The sequence below is a fragment of the Chrysochloris asiatica genome, unplaced genomic scaffold (assembly GCF_000296735.1).
Source record: "Chrysochloris asiatica unplaced genomic scaffold, ChrAsi1.0 scaffold00164, whole genome shotgun sequence".
Classification (NCBI taxonomy): Eukaryota; Metazoa; Chordata; class Mammalia; order Afrosoricida; family Chrysochloridae; genus Chrysochloris; species Chrysochloris asiatica.
In genome coordinates this window covers 6,975,391-6,997,739 of record NW_006408682.1, presented here as the reverse complement: position 1 = coordinate 6,997,739, position 22,349 = coordinate 6,975,391, and the positions used below count along the sequence as shown (strand labels likewise).

At 40.3% G+C, this 22,349-nt stretch overlaps 1 protein-coding gene across 5 annotated transcripts in view; it reads right to left on the bottom strand.

Annotated features, from left to right (window-relative positions):
* NRP1 (neuropilin 1) overlaps nt 1-22,349 on the bottom strand; it is a 201,057-nt gene that overhangs the window by 102,911 nt on the left and 75,797 nt on the right. For all 5 annotated transcript variants that reach the window (XM_006871254.1, XM_006871255.1, XM_006871256.1 and 2 more), the window contains exons 3-4: nt 13,937-14,118; nt 6,339-6,566 (exon numbers count right to left, since the gene is read on the bottom strand). In XM_006871254.1, coding sequence (XP_006871316.1) covers nt 6,339-6,566; nt 13,937-14,118 — 410 coding nt within the window. The remainder of the gene's footprint in view (nt 1-6,338; nt 6,567-13,936; nt 14,119-22,349) is intronic.

Here is a 22,349-nt window from a genome sequence, read left to right as displayed (position 1 = left end):
CATCCCAGTACCCTGATGTTTAGGATGTACAGATTAAGGGCTTAGATTTTCAATTCTTGGCATTCAACTAATCAAAACTGATATATTTAGTAACTTCTCAGTGCATCGAAAGTAAAACTGATTTGATTGAATTCAAAACAATTTTCTCTTTATAGAAATGACCTCAATCTTTAACAACCCTTGTTCTCTTTGTACAGATTCTATTCTATCATGAAGAAAGCCAGGAAAATGACCTAGTAAGGAGAATTGTATAGATAGTCTCCAGGTTTTCACATTGCAATGGGAAATAGATGTGCATTATGGAAAGAGGATTTTGTTATATTGGGCTTCCTGGTTGGTATGAAAAAAAGGAGAAAGATAAACTTCTTTCCGCTTTTGATTACCCCCGCCTCCCCCCTACCTCTTCAGCTTTAGTCTTGGCCACAGATTCTTCTGCAACAACCACTAGTTCTTTGTTGTTGTTATTGTTGTTAAGTGCTGTCGAGTCAGTTCCGACCCATAGCAACCCTGTATAGGTTTCCAAGGAGTAGCTGGTGAGCTTGAACCACCGACCTTGCAGTTCAAACGGCTTTGCAGTCTGGCGCATTAACCCACAGCGCCATATTCTGAATGTGGCCCTACTACTGATTCAACATTCATTCCTTTTCTTTCCCAGAGAACTCAAAGTTGCTTGTAATACATATCTTGCTCGAGTCATAAACTCTAGTCTTCTTCCTCAAAAAGAATTTCCTATCTGGTGTCTTATTTTAAAAAGAGTCCATTTATATCTTTGCATTTTCTCTCCATTTAAATTCCATTATGCTGGTTTCATGACCTTTTTCTTTTAGCTTTTGGGCAAACTGTTATGGGATCGTCTCTGATCACCGTAACCACTGACCTTACCCCGCATATAAGCAGGGACAGGACACTGTGATCACCCTGTGCAGGCTCCGGCTGGTCCTCCCCCTCCACTATCATCCAAGTCCTTTGGGGAGGGTGGGAAGGGGAGTCTCTTTGAAAGAGCGAACAGAAGAGAACTTGTCTAATGCAGACTCATAATTTCGAGAGTCTCCATGACTCACTGGTTGATAATGTTTAAGACATGCTGGGTAAATCTGCCTTCTGTCCTTTAGAACATTGCCCCCAGACAGCAGCAAGAAACTCTCTTTAGGAGCCCTCAAGACATGAGAGTGAAAGGCTTTCGCGACTATAATACAAAGAAGTATTGAATTTTCCTGAACAACAGCAAGATCTTCGCCCAGCAAGCTAATGCAATATTGATCTGAGCAAGAGCGGATGAAGTACTCTTATCCTTTTTGTGTGTGTGCTCATTTGTATATTACACAGCTATTGAATTTCTTATTTCCTTTACTGTGGACCCAGACACCCAGGAGATGAATGAAAAACGTCACACAAACAGAAGTGTAAGTCAAATGTATTGAAACATTTAAGCAAGCAACATCCGCCAAGTTATCATCTGGCGGAGAACAGTCTAAGATGGCAATGTCTTCCCAGGTGTAGAAGCAACACAGGGTTTGTGCTGTCTAAAACCATCTGCAATTGGGCATGGCATTACTACATTCTTTAAATTGTCCTCTTAATCTCTCCAATAATCACGATCTTATCTTATGAACCTGGTGTGTCATCCCTGGACTGCTAACCATAAGGTCAGGGGTTCAAACCTACCAGCCCCTCCTAGGAAACCCTATTCAGTTTCACTGTGAATTGGAACTGACTTAATGTCACTTAACAACAATGACAACACCTTATGATTAACAATTTAGATTCCTGTTGCTTTTTCAACGTGGAAGAGAAAAACAGCAACAAGTTACTATCAAGAGCTACTTTTCAAATGAGTTCTTTCGGCTAAATAAACAAAAAAGGGAAACCATTTCAAAGATTAAAGATACACCATGTAGACTTTGATACAATTAATAATCATTTTGGTGGAGACTATTTGGAAGACTAAATATAAACTTAGCTACTATGCCACAGACAGATTTTTTCAGACTTATTTCTCTCCATCTTTGTGTTTTTAAAAGTTTAATTTTAATACACACATAAATAAAGACCACAAACAGAACTCAATCTAGCTTGTATGAACCGTCTTCCTAAGAGTATTTGCAATTTTTGGAATGTAACCCAACTACAGCAGAGGCTAATGTCTTTGCCTCTGTCCCCCACTCCTGTACACCTGGTGTGAGGTAAGTATTCATGTGTGGCTCCAGAATTCTATGGGACACGGTAACAGCTAAGGCTAGTGGCTCTCAAACCACATGTAAACTTTCACAAATTACTTCAGAGTTGCTACTTGAGAACAATCACATAGATCTACAAAGTGGTGAATGGGGATGTGTGTTTCACAACCTGCATGCCTTGGATTCTGAGTTTTTGAGAAAACTGCTCTTCTTCAAAGCCAATCTGAATCAATGTGTAGCTTTCAATTACTTAGTCATTTAATTCAATGCTCATGATAAAATACAACATAAAATGAGGTGACAGAATCCTTCAGCGCCTTCTGGTTGCCATTTTTGGAAATGTTATCAAATAATGAGAGTAATGTTACTGGCAAAGGAGGCGTATGCATTGAACTACTATAACATCGACAAAAACAAAACAAAACAGAGAGATGCAGTCCAGTATTTTGCCTACACCGCTTTGCTGGTGTAGGCTGGATGAGGCCAGGTAAATATTAACAAATATATAAACACATTTTTTATATCCCAAAGCCAATTTTCTCTGGGAATAGTCAAAGGCACCACAGTTCAAAACATGGGTGAATTGTAAGGCTGATAACTCTTATTGTTAATTGTTCCTCGTTTCAACTCAGTGATTTGCTAGAGCCAGAAAATTACTACTTTGAAAAACCCTTGGCACTAATAACAATGAGTTTCTTTCTGGAAGTATTCTAAATAAGTTGGTTGATTGGCCCTCCTTTTCAGATGTCATTTTAAATGAAAGTTCTAGATGGGGAGGCTGAAATTTGGGTTGTGAACAAATAAACCCATTATTAAATGTTTCCACTAGTGCTGCAATATTATTATAACATGGTTTTCCTAATTATCAGATAGAATACTGAAAAGCCATCAGCATTCTGTTTGGGTAAATTTTATTATTTAATGAAGGCGTTTTGATAAGATCATCATAATCCGGTTTACATGGTAAAAGAGCAAAGATGCAACTAAAGTAACAACTCCTCCATTTATTCTAATGATAATATAAGCTTTCTCTAAACCCACTTTTTTACTATGATGTTTACTAGGGAGGAACATTCCTGAGCTGAATTTTAATGTCACACTGGTAATTTTAATGTCAATTCAAAGACTAAGATATTCGCTTTCAGGTTGTACTTGGTATTCATTTACAATTTCTTTAAATATTCTTTCCTCTGAATTGATAATGATATATGACTATTTTATACTCACTGTGGTTGAGTACACTGTGACTCAAAACAACCATATACAAAGCTGAATTGCTTCGGAAATGTTATAGGAAGCAGACTGCCTCATCTTTCTCCTAGGAAGCAGCTGGTGGATTAGAACCATTGACCTTTGGGTTAGCAGTTGAACATTTAGACCAGTGTGCGACCCTGGATCCCTCTATTTTATAGATGGTAATGTATTTCTAGGAGTCCTGCTGAGGTGCTGCAGGAAAATGCACTGAACTGAAAGGTCAGTTTGAACCAGAAGGTCAGTGGTTCAAACCCACCAGCTGCTCCTCAGAAACCCTATATAGGATCGCTATGAGTCAGAAGCAACCCAAAGGCACTTTACAACAATAATAAATCTGTTGTTCTTAAGTGCTATCGAGTCAATTCCGACCCATAGCGACCCTGTACAGGGTTTCCAAGGAGCGGCTGGTGAGCTTGAACTACCGACCTTGCAGTTAAAACGGCTTTGCAGTCTAGCACATTAACCCACAGCGCCACATCTCTAGGGACATGCAAAGTTGGTTTGAACCTCAAGGTCGGCAATTAACAACAACAACAACAAATACAAACAACACAGCTGCAACACATGATTGGATATTATCTCCCTCAGTTCAGAATTTGGAGATGTATTTGTGCCATTCACCTTTGAATTCACAAGAACTGAATGAAAACTGCCATTTCAATGTCCATGTGACTCCCTCCTCCATCTCCTTCCTATCTTTGCTCAAATTTCACTTTCTTAATATAAACCTTTGGAGTCCTTGTGTGGCGCTGCAGGTTAATGCAAAGTCAGTTTGAACCACAAGGCCGGTGGTTCAAGCTCACCAGTCGCTCCTTAGAAACCCTATATAGAGTTGCTTTGGGTCAGAACTGACTCGATGGCACTTAACAACAACAGTAATATAGACCTTTAGCAAGCCATTGAAAATTTCAACCCATACATTTATCTCTGCAAACTCTTTACCCATCTCACCCTTTACCCTGCTTTACTTTCTTTCATTTCTTCCTTCCTTCTCTTTCCTGTCTGCCTGCCTTCCTCTTCCCTGCCTCTGTCCCTCCCTCCTTTCTTTTTGCTTAAAGCATTTCTCAAGGGGTCATTAGGTTACAGAACAGACAAGTTGATAACAAAAGCTACATTCCATATATATGTTGTTGTTAAGTGCCATCAAGTCAATTCTAGTTCATAGTGACCCTGTATAGGGTTTCCAAGAAGTGGCTGGTGAGTTTGAACTGCCGACCTTGAGGTTAGCAGTCCAGTGCTTATCCTGCAGCACCACACCCGGACTCCTTCCAGATACACAATTCACTTATTTATTATGTGTACTGTTTATTTGTGGCGCTGTGGGCTATTGCGTCAGACTGCAAAGTCATTTGAACTGCAAGGTTGATATTTCAAGCTCATCAGCTGCTTCTTGGAAACCCTACACAGGTTCGCTATGAGTTGGAATCAATTCGATAGCACTTCACAATAACAATAACAACACAGACTCCACAACCCAAACCCACTGCCACTGAGCAGATTCTGGTTCATGGAGACCCTATTTATAGAGAACGGCCCCATACAACTTCCAAGGCTGTAAAAAGCTTTACGGAAATAGAAAGTCACATCGACTCCCATGGAGTGGCTGGGGAGTTAGAACTGCTTTACCCTCTGCACCCTCAGGGAAGCCCTTTTTGATTGTTCTGTTTGCCAAGTGCCCAACAGTGCCCACCTGATCGGTACTCACAAAATATTTTTCAATGGGTGAATGAATTGAGATGATTGAATCAATGAACATAAATCATATTGAGGTGACTGAAATTGCCGAAGATGAAAATGGCCTCTAGAGCAGTCCGAAAATCTGCCTAAATAAAACAGCTCAAAATTCAAGGATTCTCATTTCTTGCCTAAATTTTTCACTTTGTGTGTGTGTGTGTGTGTGTGTGTGCGCACCATAATGAATGCATATTTCACCCTTAAATTTTTATCAGTACCTTAACTTCATTAGCCTGGGTGGTGCTGTAGGATTAGTACTGGACTGCTAACTACAAGGTTGGCTGTTCAAACTCACTAGCTGCAGGACCAAGATGAAGATTTACAATCTTATATGGGGTGGCTATGAGTCAGAATCAAATGGACAACAGTGAGTTTGGTTTTGAATGAACTTAGTTCTGGTGGCCTTGTGGGTTAGATATTGGGCTGCAAACTGCAAGGTTGGCAGTTCAAGCCTGCCTGCTGCCCTGATACAAAAGTTGTGGCTGTCTGCTCCTGTAAAGATGCACAGTCTTGGAAACCTTAAGGAGCACTTCTATCCTGTCCTGTAGAGCTGCTGTGAGTTGGGATTGGACTTGATGGCAGTGGTTGGTTGGTTAACCTGTCTGGCCCTTAGTCCTTGATTTATGAAACTGAAGGGATTGATGTAACTGATCTCTCACAACTCAATCTCTGATAGTCTATGACTTAATGACAGTAGACAGCTGCCTAGGGAAGGAAAATGTGACAATCTACCTCCTAAAACCAACCAGTTAAAACCCTATAGATTCCAATGGTCCATTTGCAGTTGATCATAGATTCAATGGCCGGAAACAACAACAGCAATATTTTGCAAGTTAGTACTCTAGTTTAGACAGGAAAATATGCTTTAGTATCAATTCGATTGCCAAAGTAGCTGGAAAACCTTGTGTAATCTTACATGGTCTCAGTTTTCTTACCTATAAAATGAAGTAATGGACAAGAGAACCGCTAAGATCCTCTAGAGCTCAAATATTTCATCACTGCTCTATAGAAAAAACACTGTTGCATTGACCACCCCTTCACCCTGCCCCCCACCCCGCTTGATTCTGAACCATCCTTTTTCAAAATGACGCATGTATCATGGCACTTATAAATGACTCCTGATGCTCCTCCACTACGCCTTTCTGTTTTGAGGATGCTTCATGCGGCTCTTACCATCAGGGAATCCATCCCAGATTTCTAGTCGATCATAGAGACAGAACATTCCCCCTGGAGGATTTGAGTCAAGCTCCAGGTCAAAGCTTTCAAATTCCAGGATAATCTCTGACATCTTTGGAGCAAAGATAATGTAAGTGCATTCCAGGCCGTTAGGATATTTTTCAGGGAATCCAGGGGACTTTATGACTCCAGTAGGTGTTGTATAGTTCTGGGAACATTCCGGACCTACAAGTGGAAAAGAATAAGAAGTAAAGTGACTAACTCAGACAGTTTCTCCAAGAAAAAACAGGGCAAAGATAACAGGTCTTGCTAAGAGAACCCATTTAAATCACTCATTACTCAGTGATATAAGTGAGAGGTACAGAAAGCCAATTTGAGATTTATTGTTTTCACCCTACTTTTCCATTTGTATGGAGCAATTGAAAAACTTCTGCTGTTGGAAAGAGACAGAGAGAGAAAGACAAATATAAAATCATGTGGGAACAATGAATGAGTAAGCTGCAGAAATCTCGACAGAGCCCTAGAGAAATAATTATAGCCCCTTCAAGTTTAAATCTTTAAATCTTAAGGCTGACAAGCCCTTTATTGGTGAAATAGAACATTTGCAAAAGTGAGCGAGTGAATTCAGCGGAGGGAGTTTGGGTTTCAGATTCCTATGCTAGTGACTCAGTAACTCTGCCAGATGTGACCTATGCCTCTTTGACAAACTAAATGTGAAAGGTAATTCGTACGTGGACCCAGGGTGAGTGACTCATTCGGAGTGGTGTTGACACAGGTGCAGTGGTAAAGTGTGGTTGTTAGTGTTACACTGTGATTACAGGTCGTGTTGCTCGAAGTCACCTAATATCAACGATGACATCCTAACCTTCCCCAAAGTATCAGATACTGTACTGTACGCCACTCTAAATAGTTCACTATGGAAACATTATCAATAAGGGCAATCAGTGTGTGTATGTGTGTATTCACCGTGCGTAATTCTAATGACTGCTCAGTACTACCAAGACTACAAATTACAGTCACTTGTAATTCAATGATGGTCAGGGACATAGGTATATAGTGCAAGCTGACGCCCTGACTGACCAGAATTTCAATTCATGGTCTCCAGCACTGACTACAAGAAGCCCTGGTAGTATAGTGGATTATAAACTGGGCTGCTAACCACAAGGTCAGTAGTTCAAATCTATCAGTCAGTCCTTAGAAGAAAGATGAGGCTTTCTGCTCCTGTAAAGATTCACAGCCTCAGAAACCCTATACAGCCGGGGTGGGGAATGTCTATCCCACAGGCCTTAGTTGTTGTTGTTAAGTCCTGTTGAGTCTATTACAATCCACAGCGACCCTGTACAGGGTTTCTGAGGAGCAGCTGGTGAGCTTGAACCACCGATCTTGCAGTTCAAACAGTTTTGCAGTCTGGCACATTAACCCACAGTGCCACACCAGGACTCCAGCCATCACATTAGGGGTGAGTTAATTAAATGTTTGACCAAATATAACAGGCTAATTTTTAAGTTGATAATTAGGCTCATGAAATCATTTGGTCTGTTCCTGCAAGGCAACCGCTGTTCAAGTCATCACATTTGATCAAATATAGCAGGTTTATTTTTAAGCGGATAATTTTGCATGGCCCACAAATAATATTATAAATATTCAAATCGCCGTTGGCAGAAAAAAATATTCCCCACCCCTGCGACACAAGGTCGTTATGTATCAGAAGCAACTTGAAGGTCCACCACCATCAGCAATGAACATGGTGCTACTGACTACAACATTGAAAACTTCCCTTCTATTTAGATACAAGCAGGCCAATTCCTCCCACAACCCCTGCCACTGCCGCCATGCTTCTCAGATGCTACATTTTAAGGTTCTGTGTAGGTTATAGATGCCTCAACCCTTTTGAATTTCAGAATAAAATTTTGGGGTGTTCAATTAAAGACTCCTTTTCTGGATCCATTAAACTAAGGTTTTACCCACCTTTATATAAGGCTCCCCTCCATGTACAAACAGAAGGGTACCCTACAATGGCATGCGTGGATTCAACTCTAAATAAGGTGGGTGCGTGTGATTTTCCTAAACTAAGTGTTCTCCAAGAATGCCAAGCAACTAGAAGCAACATATTACCATCAATACAGATGAAATCTAACTTGCAAGTCTCTATTTTTAGTGACTCAGGTCCAGAAGTGGAATCTCCACTTTAGTGCGTCTGGCAGTCAATTGAGAAGGCAAGTCAATTGTTTTCTCCCTGTGGGCAGATTAGATGGCCAACGCCATTGGAGACTCAAAAAATCCGTATTAGATGGGCAGAGCGAAGCTGGTCCACAGAGGTCTGATTTGCTTACATAACTTCCAGAACATTCTTGGACAGGCTTACCCTTCACCATAACTGCTCGAATATTTAGCTATTTGATTTTTGTTAAAAAGTCAACAGCATGTTGCATTTTGGTGTGTCGATTCCAGTTGAAGAGATTCTAGAATGTGCTATCTAGTATATAATTTGTTTGTACTCTGGTAGCTTCTGACATATATACAATGCCTGTTTAAATAATCAAATCCTAAAGAAAATATAGGACATTGAGAACGTTTTATGATTTTATTTCCAACATATGGGGGGCACTGGAGACTCAACCTCCCTCCTGGGAGTGGAGTGTTTGAGTCAGGTCTCTGTACGGCAAAGTAAACAGCAGAATTTACTGCAGGCAGTAATGCTGTTCAGCTCGTTAAAAGGATTAATCCAGGTGAGATTAAGACTTCCTAAAAGGGTTAGGAAGACTCCTGATGAAAAGGGCCCTAGCACAAGGAGATTCCTATTTAACAGCAACCACGCAACCGCCACTCATCTGTCTGTCGTGCTGTGGTGGTTTGAATTGCTGTGATCTGAGGGCTATGCAACCGGTATTTGGTGGTGGAAAGGTTTCAGATGAGCCTCCAAACAAAGACAGACTAGGAAGAAAGAGTGACAAACTACTTCCAAATCACTAGTCACTGAAAACTCTATGAATAGCAGAGAAAATAGAGAATAGAATTCCAAATTCTCATGGAGAATTTCTGGAGTCATGGAGGGTGAATGAAACCTGAAACTATTATACCCTGAGACAATCTTTAAATCTTTAACTAAAAATATCCTCTGGTGTCTTCTTAAAACCAAGCAATAATTTACATTAACTAGTAAAAAAAGGTCTGTCTCTAGCATCATGTTCTTTGAAAAGCTATCTACATAAGATCAAATTTACCACAACAACTTGTGAGGTTACCCAGAAACCTTAGAGGGCAGAGAGTTTTGTTAATGGGGGAGAAACAACTCAGATAAGGAAGGGAGAATAGCTGCAGTGTAATCAATGTTTGTTTGAACATATGGAAACTGTTGAGTTGGTATACTGTGGTATATATATTTACTGTGCATATATGAAATAAATAAAAAAATTTTAATAAAACAATTGTTTTTTCAGTTTTAAAAACACAGGAAATGAGTGACAGGAATTAGGAACATACTTTCAGAACAATGAATTTGAAGGCCTTTACTTAGTCTCATCATGCCAGATACCTTTAGAAATTGTTGTTGTTGTTAAGTGCCGTTGAGTCGGTTCCGACCCATAGCGACCCTGTACAGGGTTTCCGAGGGTGTAAATCTTTACGGGAGTAGAAAGCCTCATCTTGCTCCTGCAGAGCTGCTGGTAGTTTCAAACCGCTGACCTTAAGGTTCGCAGCCCAATTCGTAACCACTACGCTACCAGAGCTGGTTTTCTCAAATATTTTGAGCAAACTTAAGAGAAGCTCTGTGGGGGTAACAGAAGGAACAGAATTGAACTGAACTGAGGAGATCAGCATTCTAGTTCTACCTTAACCACTAACATGCTGTGTGATCTTGGTGGTGGTTCTCAGATTCTACAGATCCAATAGAGACTGGACTTTAGAATTTGAAAACAAAAAAACTCCTGCTAAGTTAAAGATTCTATAATTCTCTATTTCTTTCATTCCTTACCAAAATTTATTTGAATAGTTTCCCTTCTTCACTGCTGTATAAATTTTCCTGAACTAAACTAGCAGCTCCCCAGAAAAGGAATGGTGGGTGTAGGTTCAAGAATACTGGGGTAAGCTCACACTGATAAACAGTGATTTTGCTAGCAGCCCGGCATGTCTAGGAGTGAATGAGCTGCTAAGCTGGGGGTGGGGTGGGGACACACACAAGCATTGGGGGTTAGTGAACACCATGCTTTTGAAGTGATTTATAAGAGGCAGAGTAGCTGTAAGAATGTTACAATTAGTTGTTGATGACAATAAGGATGAATAATAATAGTTGAGATACTCTGTAAGCAGTGAATACTAAATACAGACTATTAAGCAAATATCATACGATGGTACTTCAAAAAGTTTTGGGGAAATTCCATTATCTTTTCATTCTATTTTTCTACAAACTTTTGGAACCCTTCTCATATATCAAGTAATCAAGTCTGCTGTAGGATAAGCACTGAACTGCTGGCTGAAAGGTCAGTGGTTCAAACCCACCAACCACTCTTCAGAAACCCTATATAGCCGACTCGACAGCATTTACCAAGAGCAACAATAAACACGTTATGTATCATAATTGTAATGGATATTGTTTATTCATACTTCTTCAGAGACAAGTACTGTCCACATGCTTTCCATATTTTCAATTCAACTGATCTTCATAAATGCCTGGCTAGGTACTACTATTCATTTTTCAGATGAGGAAACCGAGGCTCTGAACATTCATACAGTTAGCCAGGGGCAGAATTAGGATTCAAATGCAGCCAGGTCTGCTGGACACTACAACCTGTGTTTTAACCACCTCACAAAAGCAGACTGAATTTGTAGGGGTTGAAATTGAAGAAATGCAGGGAGTAGGTGCTGGCAAGTGTAAAATGGAACATTGAGCATTTGATACTACGCAAACCTTCTGTGGGTCTTTTGAGCACAGTGACTGAGGAATGTTTGAAAATCTGTGTGTAGAACAGAGTAACATGGGGAGAAGCACAACTGAAGGACTATATGGCTAGTGGCAGTGGGTATGGAAATGAATCCATGACTCTTTGAGACCTTTGGATAAAAATTCCAAAGGAGAGGCCATATTGGATTTAATGAGTCAAGAAGAAAAACAAAACAGGGTTCCAAGTCCCAAGGATGGTACAGGAAAGCAGGGAAGGGAGACTGTGGCATTGTTTGCTGTTGTTGTTATGTGCCGTGGAGTCGGTTCCGACTCATAGTGACCCTGTTTCCGAGGCTGTAAATCTTTACGGGAACAGAAAGCCTCATCTTTCTCCCGCGGAACAGCTGGTAGTTTCGAACTGCTGACTGTGAGGTTTGCAGCCCGATTCGTAACCACTGCGCTACCAGAGCTCCTTCCGATTCGTATTAGACTACCAAAAATGTGGGAAAAGCAGAGTTCATTTGGAAGGAAGATGGGAAAATTCTCGATGGCTTGGCAACAGATCTTTCTCTTTCAACCATCCTCAGGAACATTAAAAATCAAATGCTATGTATGCTTTTTCTCTTTTCTGATACCCTTTTTCTTTTATAGTGCTATCTGCAGACAAGCAAGAGAATTTAGATGTACTTATGCACACATGCTTATACACGTATATACATACCTATATAATATTAAAAGAAAACATGTATATATGTTATCATTGTACATTTGATGCCATATATACTGTTCTGTATACTAAAGGTGTCTTAATTATGTGCATAGATATGTTTCTGAAGAAAGTTACCTCCATTTATTCATATTTATGTGGATAGAGTCTGAGTTTTTGAAATTTAAACAAGTTGTACAAAAACTCCTAAAGGCTCTTCTTTTTATTGATCTCAGATGTTGCTGACCCAGAGACATTAATTAGGCTTTTGTAATTGGTATGACTAGATTTGCTTCCACTGGGGGAAAAAATCAAGACTCTCCTGTGGTGGTGGTTGTGTGCCATCGAGTCGGTTCTGACTCACAGTGACCCTATATAGGGTTTCTGAGGCTGTAAAACTTTACAGGAGCTGAAAGTCTCATCTTTCTCCCATGGACCAAGTGGCAGTTTTGAATGGCTGACCTTGTGGTTAGCAGCCCAGCCCATTCATAACCCCCTACACTACCAGGGGTTCCTTCTTCCTCCTACATTCAAGAACAATGCAAATGCATTCAAATCTTGAGCTTCTGTCCTTGGACTGGTGGTCCACATTTTGATGCAACCTTAAAAATGGAAATAATTGAAAGGCTGTATTTAACATATAAAAGCACTGGCTGGTGCTGGAAACAGTACTTCCAGATAAAGTTACATTACTTACTGATCGATTGATATGTGTATTTAAAGGAGCTCTAGTAGCATAGCTCTGGTAGCATAGTGGTTACGAATTGGGCTGCCAACCTCAACGTCAGCAGTTCGAAACTACCAGCTGCTCCGCGGGAGAAAGACGAGGCTTTCTGCTCCCATAAACCCTGTGCAGGGTCACTATGGGTCGGAACTGTCTCCACGGTACTTACCAACAACCCACAGTAGCATAGTGTGGTGCTGTAGGTTAATGCGCCGGACTGCAAAGCTGTTTGAACTGCAAGGTGGCGGTTCAAGCTCACCAGCTAGCTGCTCCTTGGAAACCCTATATAGGGTCACTATGGGTCGGAATTGACACAACAGCACTTAACAACAACAACAGTAGCATAGTGCATGGATTACTAGTTGGGCTGCTAACTGCAAGGTCAGCAATTCAAGTCTACCAGTTGCTCTTCTGGAGAAAGATATGACTTTCTACTTCCATAAAGATTTGTAGTCTTGGAAATTTTATACAGGGTTGCTGTGAGTCAGAACCGACTCAGTGGCACACCACCACCACCACTGTGTGTATTTAATCTCTCAAGGCTGGGGAACTATGAATTGTTAGATTCTAGCCCAACCCAATACATATCACAAAAACATTGTAACAGAAGAGTAGCAAGTGATTGTATTGAAACAGGTGACTGATTTTTCATTCTTAATTGATGTGCCATTTAAAGCATTACTGATTCTTTGCCTCCAAGAGACTTTTTCCCCTCCTAACTAGCCTCTTTTAATACAGATCCTCTTCTTCCCTCAAAGGCTTTAGAAACTATAAAGCTAAACTAAGATGCTGTTTTACTTTTCCCGGGAACTTCCAGTCTTGAATGTTGTAATAAATAAAGGGAATAGAGTGTACAGAGCTTTAAGGTAAGAAGGGGGACTAATGCATTTTTAAGAAGAGAAATAAAGCTTCACGTGTAGCTTAAACTGATTTTCGAAAAAGAGAAAAAGAAATGCCTTAAGAATTTTATAAAGTATATTCTTTTATAAAGTATATACAACACTGGTCAACACATCAACATGATGCAATTTGATTCTTGAGATACATTTTCCAATGTTAAACATAGTGCTTCCATTCAATATGTCATTTTGTTTCAAAGTATGTCCCAACATGTTTGTAATGGAAATAGATGTATTTTCAGGAGAGAATAAAATCAGTATTCCCAGTCTTTCTCTGCATTTGGTCTTTCATGAACTCAAACAATGTTAATGGACATGTAATCTATTATAACATGTAATCTATTATAACATGTAATCTATTATACAGGTCTATTATAAGTTACTCACCTCTCTTAAAAATTTCGTAACGGATGGAAAATCCTGCACCATGGGTCTCATAGTCGGAGACAAATCTGATAAAAAGAAATGGCCCCGAAGACACTACAGGTGAAGGGGCAATCTTTCCACAAAATTTCCCCCACAAGCGTCCATTTGCATTGTCTCCATCGATGACTTCTACGTAGTCATACCTAGCGTGCAAACATGGTGAGAAAAAAAAAAAAAATTTAGATTGGTAAGACACCCTTCCTTTTCATTCTCATAATTGAGAAGCCAGCATTATCCAGAATTGTCTGTCAGTGGAAAAAATAAAAAAAAGTGCAGTCTGCATTCACCACTGCCTCACATAGAGGAAAGACAACTTGAGCAGAACGAAATAATTAAAATGGGCTACATCATGTCTGTATACATCATCTGGCAACACAGAACTATTAAGAATAATGGTGTCCATTATACTCGTAGACAATGTCAGTGAAAGTAACCAATTAGCAAGAAAAAGAAAAATCTCATGAGCACAATTCTCTATTATTAAATTGTGTCCCTTTGTCTATGGTGGTGGGGTGTCAATACATAATGCCATGCATTCTTTTCAAACTGTGAAGTTCTTTTATGAATTCAAACTCTCCCCTTGGCTGCAGCTCTCCATGAACAACACTTTGATTTCTGTGAGCGACCCTCCAAACATATGGCCACGGAATAATAAACAGATTCTTTACTATTTAACTAAATTCCACCCAACTACAGATTGCTTAGGGAAAAAAAAGACCACTCTCTCAGTATCCAAACCTGGTAGTTAAAACGCAGACCATCTTCTCCCAACCTACTTTCGGGTGATGGAACGTAATTTCTTCAAAGAGAAGACTTTATTTTAAACCGGAAAGTAACCTTGTGTATACCCACCATCTTAAATCTTTAAAGAAATATTATTGTTGGAAAAAGAAAAATTATACACTTGAAATCACCAAGTAACGTGATACAAAAAAAGAAAAACAAAAACAAAACAGGCTTAATAATGATTTGCTAAAGAAGCACACGATAAGTAAATGACAAATATGACACTAAAGCTTGCACTTAGGTAAAATAGGTCCCAACCTTACGTGCCCCTGAAATATGGAAAACCATCACCAATGAACTAGCATCTCCCAAGAAAACAGAAGATGTTTTGTTTGTTTGGTCTTCTGTATTTCTTAGTATCATGTTCTTTCCTCTGTTTTTAATTACCAAGTCACCTAGGGCCAGGTAATCTGATTTGTCTTCCATTTTTCTTCTGAAACTGACATGAACACATTTACAATCCATTCATTTCAGTCCTTGATTTTATTTCTCTATTTAACTGGAACCAAAAGTCCTGGGATATATTAATTCCAGGAATGGCTAAAATATGGCAGTAACATAAACTATATCTGGCAATTCAAAAGAGATCAAAGTGTGTGGGGGGGTATCTTCCTGATGACCAACGTCATCTTGAACAATCCCTTTTCAAACCGTCCAGGACACATTACTTGTGTTTACACAGAGTCTCCTGAGACAACTGCAGAGATGATATCACTAGTTAAAATGGATGGCTTAAGGCTCTTTAAATTAAAAATGACATTACCTCATCAGTTAAAATTGTGTGCCAGCTTTGTGTATATCAAGAAGAAAATAAAGCAGACATTGATGGAAGTAAGCATTAACATATGTGAATTATTGTATTAACTGCATTTCCTCACTGCATCTGACGTTTCCAGTAGTAGACACTTGGCCTGCTCACATCGCTGTTCCTTTTTAAAACTATGGAAATACACAGAGGAATTGCGTATTTTCTCAATACTTTGGGAGATGCTTTGCATGTTAAAAGACGGAGGAGGAGAAACAGAAGTGGAGGAGGAGGAGGATGAAGAACGCATTATGTTCAAAATCCTAACTAGCGTTTTACATTCAACTGGGGGCAGCTGAACAGAACCATCGCTGTATTCATTCAAGCCTCAGAAGCTGGCATTTATGGAACAATTCCTTTTATCTCCACTGTGTCTTTGACAAGACAGGTCTGCATGTTTTGCCCCATGCTTTCATATAATTTAGTTGTGATGTGAAATGGTGACTGTGTTTGGGCTGGCTACTGTGCATCTAGCGGTGCCATATAGTCTTTTATTCGGATCCTGACATGTTCTGAATACTAACTAGCCAAATCCATATGCATCCTGCCCTCTAGCCATACATAAGCAAGACGGGCCAGGCATTTCTGCGGAACTGAGGATTTTCCAGAGAGAAGACCTTCCTCCCAGGTATTCCAGAACTCAGCTAATGGAATGCCAGGGAATTGCAATAGGGAAAGAAGTTAATATTTTCATTCACATCTCCTCCAACAGTAAATACTAAGCTCTCCTTTTGGCAAGAGTGAAAGCTATTCTTAAAGGGGGGAAAGGGATTAGAATCCTTTCCCAGCAAAAGATAAGTCATAGCATCATTAAGTGCCAATTTTAGGAGACTGAATCATTAAGGGGAACAAGCTGGGATACTACTATCATTTCAGTACTTTCCTTCCCAGGCGCATCCAACAGGACCCCAAAGAATATCACAAATAGCAAATCTAGTAAATATTCAGAAAGATGTATGTGCACAAGTTGCAAAGGGTAGCGATGCCAAAGAAGTTAAGAAAGCAGCTTGCAACTCCCTCTGGAGTTGATACCAGTTCTACTCCATAAGCTTCTCACTGGCAAACCTGGTGCCAGAAATGCAGCTGGTGTGCCAGAATCCCTCTCCAGAGACTAAATGTGTCACCACAGCAACACACCCAGTCTGCATTGGCTTGAGGCCCAGGATACTGAGTTTGCAAATTTCAGTCCCCCAGCCGACTGCACATTGCTCTGTTACTGCTGCCAGTGTGGCAAACACTGCATTTCTTGGAATGTCAAGAGTCCCCTAAGAGCCATGGTGGAGATATGCAAAGGTGAAGACCAAAGGCACTTGTCTGACTCTTATTCTGAACCAACGTGCACCAGCTGTTAGAGAAGAACTGGAAAATGTATCTAAAGAAGTGATTTCATGAAAGCTAGAGGAGGGGTCAGAAAGGCGACTTCTTTGTTTGGAGTCCTGTGGCTTGAAGGCCACCACCCTGTTCTGTAGAAAGAATGTTCCAGGTGACAAGGAAGCTGCGTCTGGATCCAGATTGTAGCACTCCGCTATGTGTGTGTGCGTGGGGCAGAGGGATGGGGGGAGGACAGGCTGGAGCCAGGTGGCTTTTTTTTTTTCTTTTTTTCTTTCTTTCTTACAGCATAAATATATGTCCCACCTAAGCAAAGACCCTGCCCTATACCCCACCCCCAGCACTTACCATCTCAAGCATTTATACCACTTACTATCTCAAATTCAAATACAATGTGAATTTAAAAATATATTTATAATTAGGAGAAAACCAGTCTCTTCTATCTTTAGGTATATTTCCACTCCTTTTTTTAAATTGCCTGCCCCCAAGCTTTTCCTTTCTATACTAATAGCAGAAAAGAGTCTATACATCCACTGGAAAGCGAAGCAAAGATCCCACCAGTCATCTGTCAACTCATTGTACTGTGGTGGCTTGTATACTGCTTTGACGCTGCAAGCTATGTGACCAGTATTTAACACACAAGCAGGGTTGCCCGTTTTTGACAGACTTCAGCGGAATTTCCAGATTAAGACAGACTAGGAAGAATGTCTGGAACACTGACTTTTGCTAATTAGCCAATGAGAACCTATGGATCACAATAGAACGTTGTCCAACTGTTTTACTTTGGGCATGTCATCAGGAGGGATCAATCACTAGAGGAAGAAATCATGTTTGATGAAGTAGAAGAATGGGAAGGGCAAAGCAGACCCTCTATAAAATGGATTGCACTTAAACATGGTGGCAACTGAGCTGACTCAGGACCGGGCAGTATCTTGTTCAGTTGTACCTAAGGACACCGTAACTAGGAGCTGAATTGTAGCCAATTAACAACTACAACACTGCAACGATGGCTACCTAAGCCGTTGGTAGTTAAAGGGCATTCTCGAACTGTTTTAATTTTAGCTTTGTGCGGGTCTTTTCACTTGTGCTCCTGGCTTTAGAATAGCTCTTTATTCTAAAGGGCCATCTCTTTTTATACCATAATATGTCTTGCTTACATATTCCTCCACCCACAGGCTATGTAAAGTATATGTGGGTGGTGAAAACGTTGTGAATCTTCTCTAGTAATCATGAATTAGGTTTCCCATAAGAGTGATAAAAGAATAAAGATTTCTTCTCAGAATTCTTGAAAGGATTACCCAGAGATGATTATTACTTTTTTTTTTTTTTTTTCTTTCACAAAGTGTGAATTATGGGTTGAGGAAAATGGCGAATTATGGGTTGAGGAAAATGGCCAAGTGGGGAGGTGGGGTGGCGAGAATTGATGGCAAAATAAGAAATGCATTCAGTCACTCCAGAGAGATTTCTGAGGCTGTATAGGTATGCTGTGCTGAATAGATGGATAGCATTCTTCACTTAAGTCAGGCTTTCTCTTCAGAGTCCAAATGACCCCTGACTCTCTCTGGTGGATCCCATTAATGGAAGGGAAGTTAATCCCCTGCAGGGTGTCGTCTGAAGCAGTGAGCTACTGTACCCACCTCTCAAGGCTCTGGACATTCTAGAATTATTAGGAAGGGGGACTTTAGGAGGTGGAGTCTTTTAATCTCCTTCCAAGAGGATCTCTTTCCACATGCATACATACATTTATAATGGAGAAATTTGATACCTGACATTGTAAACGACAGTGAGAAATTGTATTGGAGAGCGTAATTTTCACTGGTAAAAATGTGGAAGCTTGACTCTTTGGTTTATTTTGCACAAGGCATTAGAGATATTCCAACGAAACAACCTGCAAACGATTATTCAGCTACTCTGCAAGAATTATTTTATATATCCCCCACGAGAGAATGGATTCCCCCCTTCCCCCCCTCCCCCACCCCAGTGTATTAAAGCGATGGTTTGGAACTGGAAGTGTATAATGATGGTGGTAGGATGGGCCATATTCATCTACATCTGTGTTTCTGAACTTCACCCTTAAATATGGACTGTTTGCAATATTCTAACTACGATGCATGAAGAACCTTACAATGTTCATAACTTCTTATTTAGTAATATATTTTTAGAGATCTAGTTTATGCAAATAATGTGAAATCAAGTCAAAATCTGTGCATAAAGTACTGCCTGAAACTCAAGTTATAATAATGGAGAAAATAAAAATGAAGATAGGGAAGGAAATTGTTGTTTTTTGTTAGGTGCCCTTGAGTCACTTCTGACTCATCGTAACCCAATGCATAATAGAAAGAAACACTGCCTAGTCCTGTACCATCCTCACAAGTGATGCTATGTTAGAGCCCAATATTCCAGCCACTGTATCAATCTGTCTTGTTGAGGGTGTCTCTCTTTTTCGCTGACCCTCTACTTTACCAGGCATGAGGTCCTTCTCTAGGAACTGGTCCCTCGTAATAACAGGTATTGTGAGACAAAGCCCCTCCATGTTTACTTCTAAGGAGCATTCCGGCTGTACTTATTCCAAGATTGAGTTGTTTGTGATGGAAATAAGGCACATTCCTATCTCAGATTATTATTTGGTCATTAAATACATTCAGCAAACATTTTGTTTATAACATAGGAATAACGTTTATGATAAAAAACATGAAAAGTCGGGACACAGACCTCTTCTACAGTACATTCCCAAATCTTATTCATATGTAGAAAGAGAACTGGGTGAAATCTATCAAGCTGTTGATATTGCTATCTCTGGGGTGTGAGGTTTGGGTCTTTACACACTCGTATATTTTTCAGAAGTTTTACAATAGACAAGTGTTCTTTTACAATCATATAAGTGTTGTTTTGAAAAGCGTTCACTAGCCTATATATAAAGTAGCAAGTTAGTATTTGTTTGCCTAGCTGACAAGTTTATATTTCTTGGACAGAAAACACTATCATTTATAGCATTTTATTTGGAAGTAAATTAAAGGTTCTGCTTTTTTGAAACCAATGGATCAATGGAACTCTCTTGTGTGCATTTGTTAGTATTTTTTTTGATGTTGTTATCACAGAGTTAAAACGAATTAGATTTGGTTTCATACTTATGAAAATGTCATCAATAACACTATCCATTTGTACAGTAATTTTGAAGTTACAGAATGTTCTTACATGTATTATCTAATTTATATAATTCACTATTTACAGTGATCCTTTAAAGACAGATACCGACTCTCATCGAGTCAATTTTGACTCATAGAAACCCTGGATGGAGTTTCTGAGATTGAGCCGACAGCCTTATCTTTCTCTTGCAGAGCAGCAGGCGACTTTGAATCACCAATCTTGTGGCTAGCACGCCATCTAATCCATAGTATCACCAGGGCTCCTTAGCAGGTATCCTAATCTGAGGAGTTAGGGAAACACTGTGCAGCACAAACACACATACACACACGAGGGAATGTGCAGCTTCTCCATATTGCCCACTTTTGTGTAGAACTTGATTCCAACATCAGCCTTTTACTCTCTTTCATATATTTTGGGGGTGGGTGGGATAAGTATGATTTTATTATTTTGGATTAGTCACTGTTGTTGTCAAGTGCCGTCAAGCTGGTTCCGACCCATAGAGACCCTGTATAGGGTTTCCAAGGAGCAGCTGGTGAGCTTGAATCACCGACCTTGCAGTTCAAACGGCTTTGCAGTCTGGTGCATTAACCCACAGTGCCACACCAGAATTAGTCATTTGTTGTTGTTGTTTTTGTAGAGGGCTGTCAAGTCGGCTCCAACCCATAGCGACCCTGTATAGGGTTTCCGAGGAGCAGCTGGTGAGCTTGAACTGCTGACCTTGCAGTTCAAACAGCTTTGCAGTCTGGTGCATTAACCCACAGCGCCACACCAGGACTCCACAATTATTAGTCATTAGCTACAGGCAATTCATTTTTCAATTGGTTATTGGGGCGATAGAAACTGCCACATCAACTAATATTTCCTTGATTTTTTTCTTAATTGCATTTTTCAAAACAACAACCAGTTGTCACTGAATTGACTCTGACTCACGGTGACCCCATGTGTGTCAGACTAGAATTGTCCTCCATAATGTTTCCAATGGTTGATTTGTAAGAAGCACATTGCCATACATTTCTTCTAAGGCACCCTCGAGGTGGACTTGAACCTCCAACTTTTTTCTTAGCAGCTGAGTATGTTAACCACGTATACTATTTATAGTACAGCTCTGGAGTCCTGGTATGCTGCTATGGATTCATGCACTGGACTGAAAAGTCAGTTTCTGCCTCAGGTCAGACATTCAAGTTCACCAGCTGCTCCTTGAAAACCGTAAGCTGGGTTGCTACAGGTTGGAACCAAGTTGACGGCACTTAACAACCACAATATCGGTAGTGGTGGTGTGCCGTGAAGTCTTTTCTGACACATAGCGACTCTGCATAGGGTTTCCAAGGCTGTAAATGTTTGTGGGAGCAGAAAGCCTCATCTTTCTCCCATGAAGTGGCTGGTAGTTTGAATTGCTGACCTCGAGATTAGGAGCATGACTCGTAACCACTACACTACCAGAGCTCTTAACAACAACATTACAGCTATAAATATATCCTGCTGTGTGCAAGGCTATGTGGGCATGTGCATGTGTGTGCATGTGTATGTTTGTGTGAGAGAGAGAGAACACCCTTAAGGTAACACATATGAATCTCATCTTTCTCCCTCTGAGCAGCCAGTGGGTTAGAACTGCTGAGCTTGCCATTAGCAGTCTAGTGTTTAACCATGGAAATTCATACAGTTGTAGACGAATTCAGTTACTTGCAATCGTAGGGCTGTAGTCCCTGTTTACTCATTTACTATCAGCCACATGGCCCCTTCCATCTTCAAAGTCAGCAACTGAGAATATCCCTCCCATTGGAATTATCTTCACACGTCAAACCTCTTTAGGAAAAGCTCATGTTCTCTTTTAAGGGGCTCACCTTATTAGTCAGGGTCACCCAGGATAATCTCTGTTTCTTTAAGTCAACTGATTTAAAAATATCATCAAGTCTTCCAAATCCCTTGGCGGCAGCACCTCGATTAGTGTTTGAGTAAATGCGAGAGTGTGTATGCTCATCAGGGGCTAGTAATAGTCAGAGTTGTTTTTGAATTCCCCCTACCACCAGATCAACCTCTATAGGAGCACATGAAGCTTGAGTTCTGGATCTGGCAGGTTCGGTATCTATTTGCATCACCAGACAGTGCAAAGAGTAGTAGGATCCTGTGCAAGACCAAGCTCAGGACTGCAGAACTGAACCGCCTTCAGATGCACGCTCAGGAATCCAGCCCAAAGATAATGCTGTGCACAGTGAAGAGGAAGTCAGGGTCCTGGCGTGAGCCTACACTCCTGATGGAATCAAAATGAGAAATTCTAACATTGCCCAACACACCTGTCCAGATTCAGGA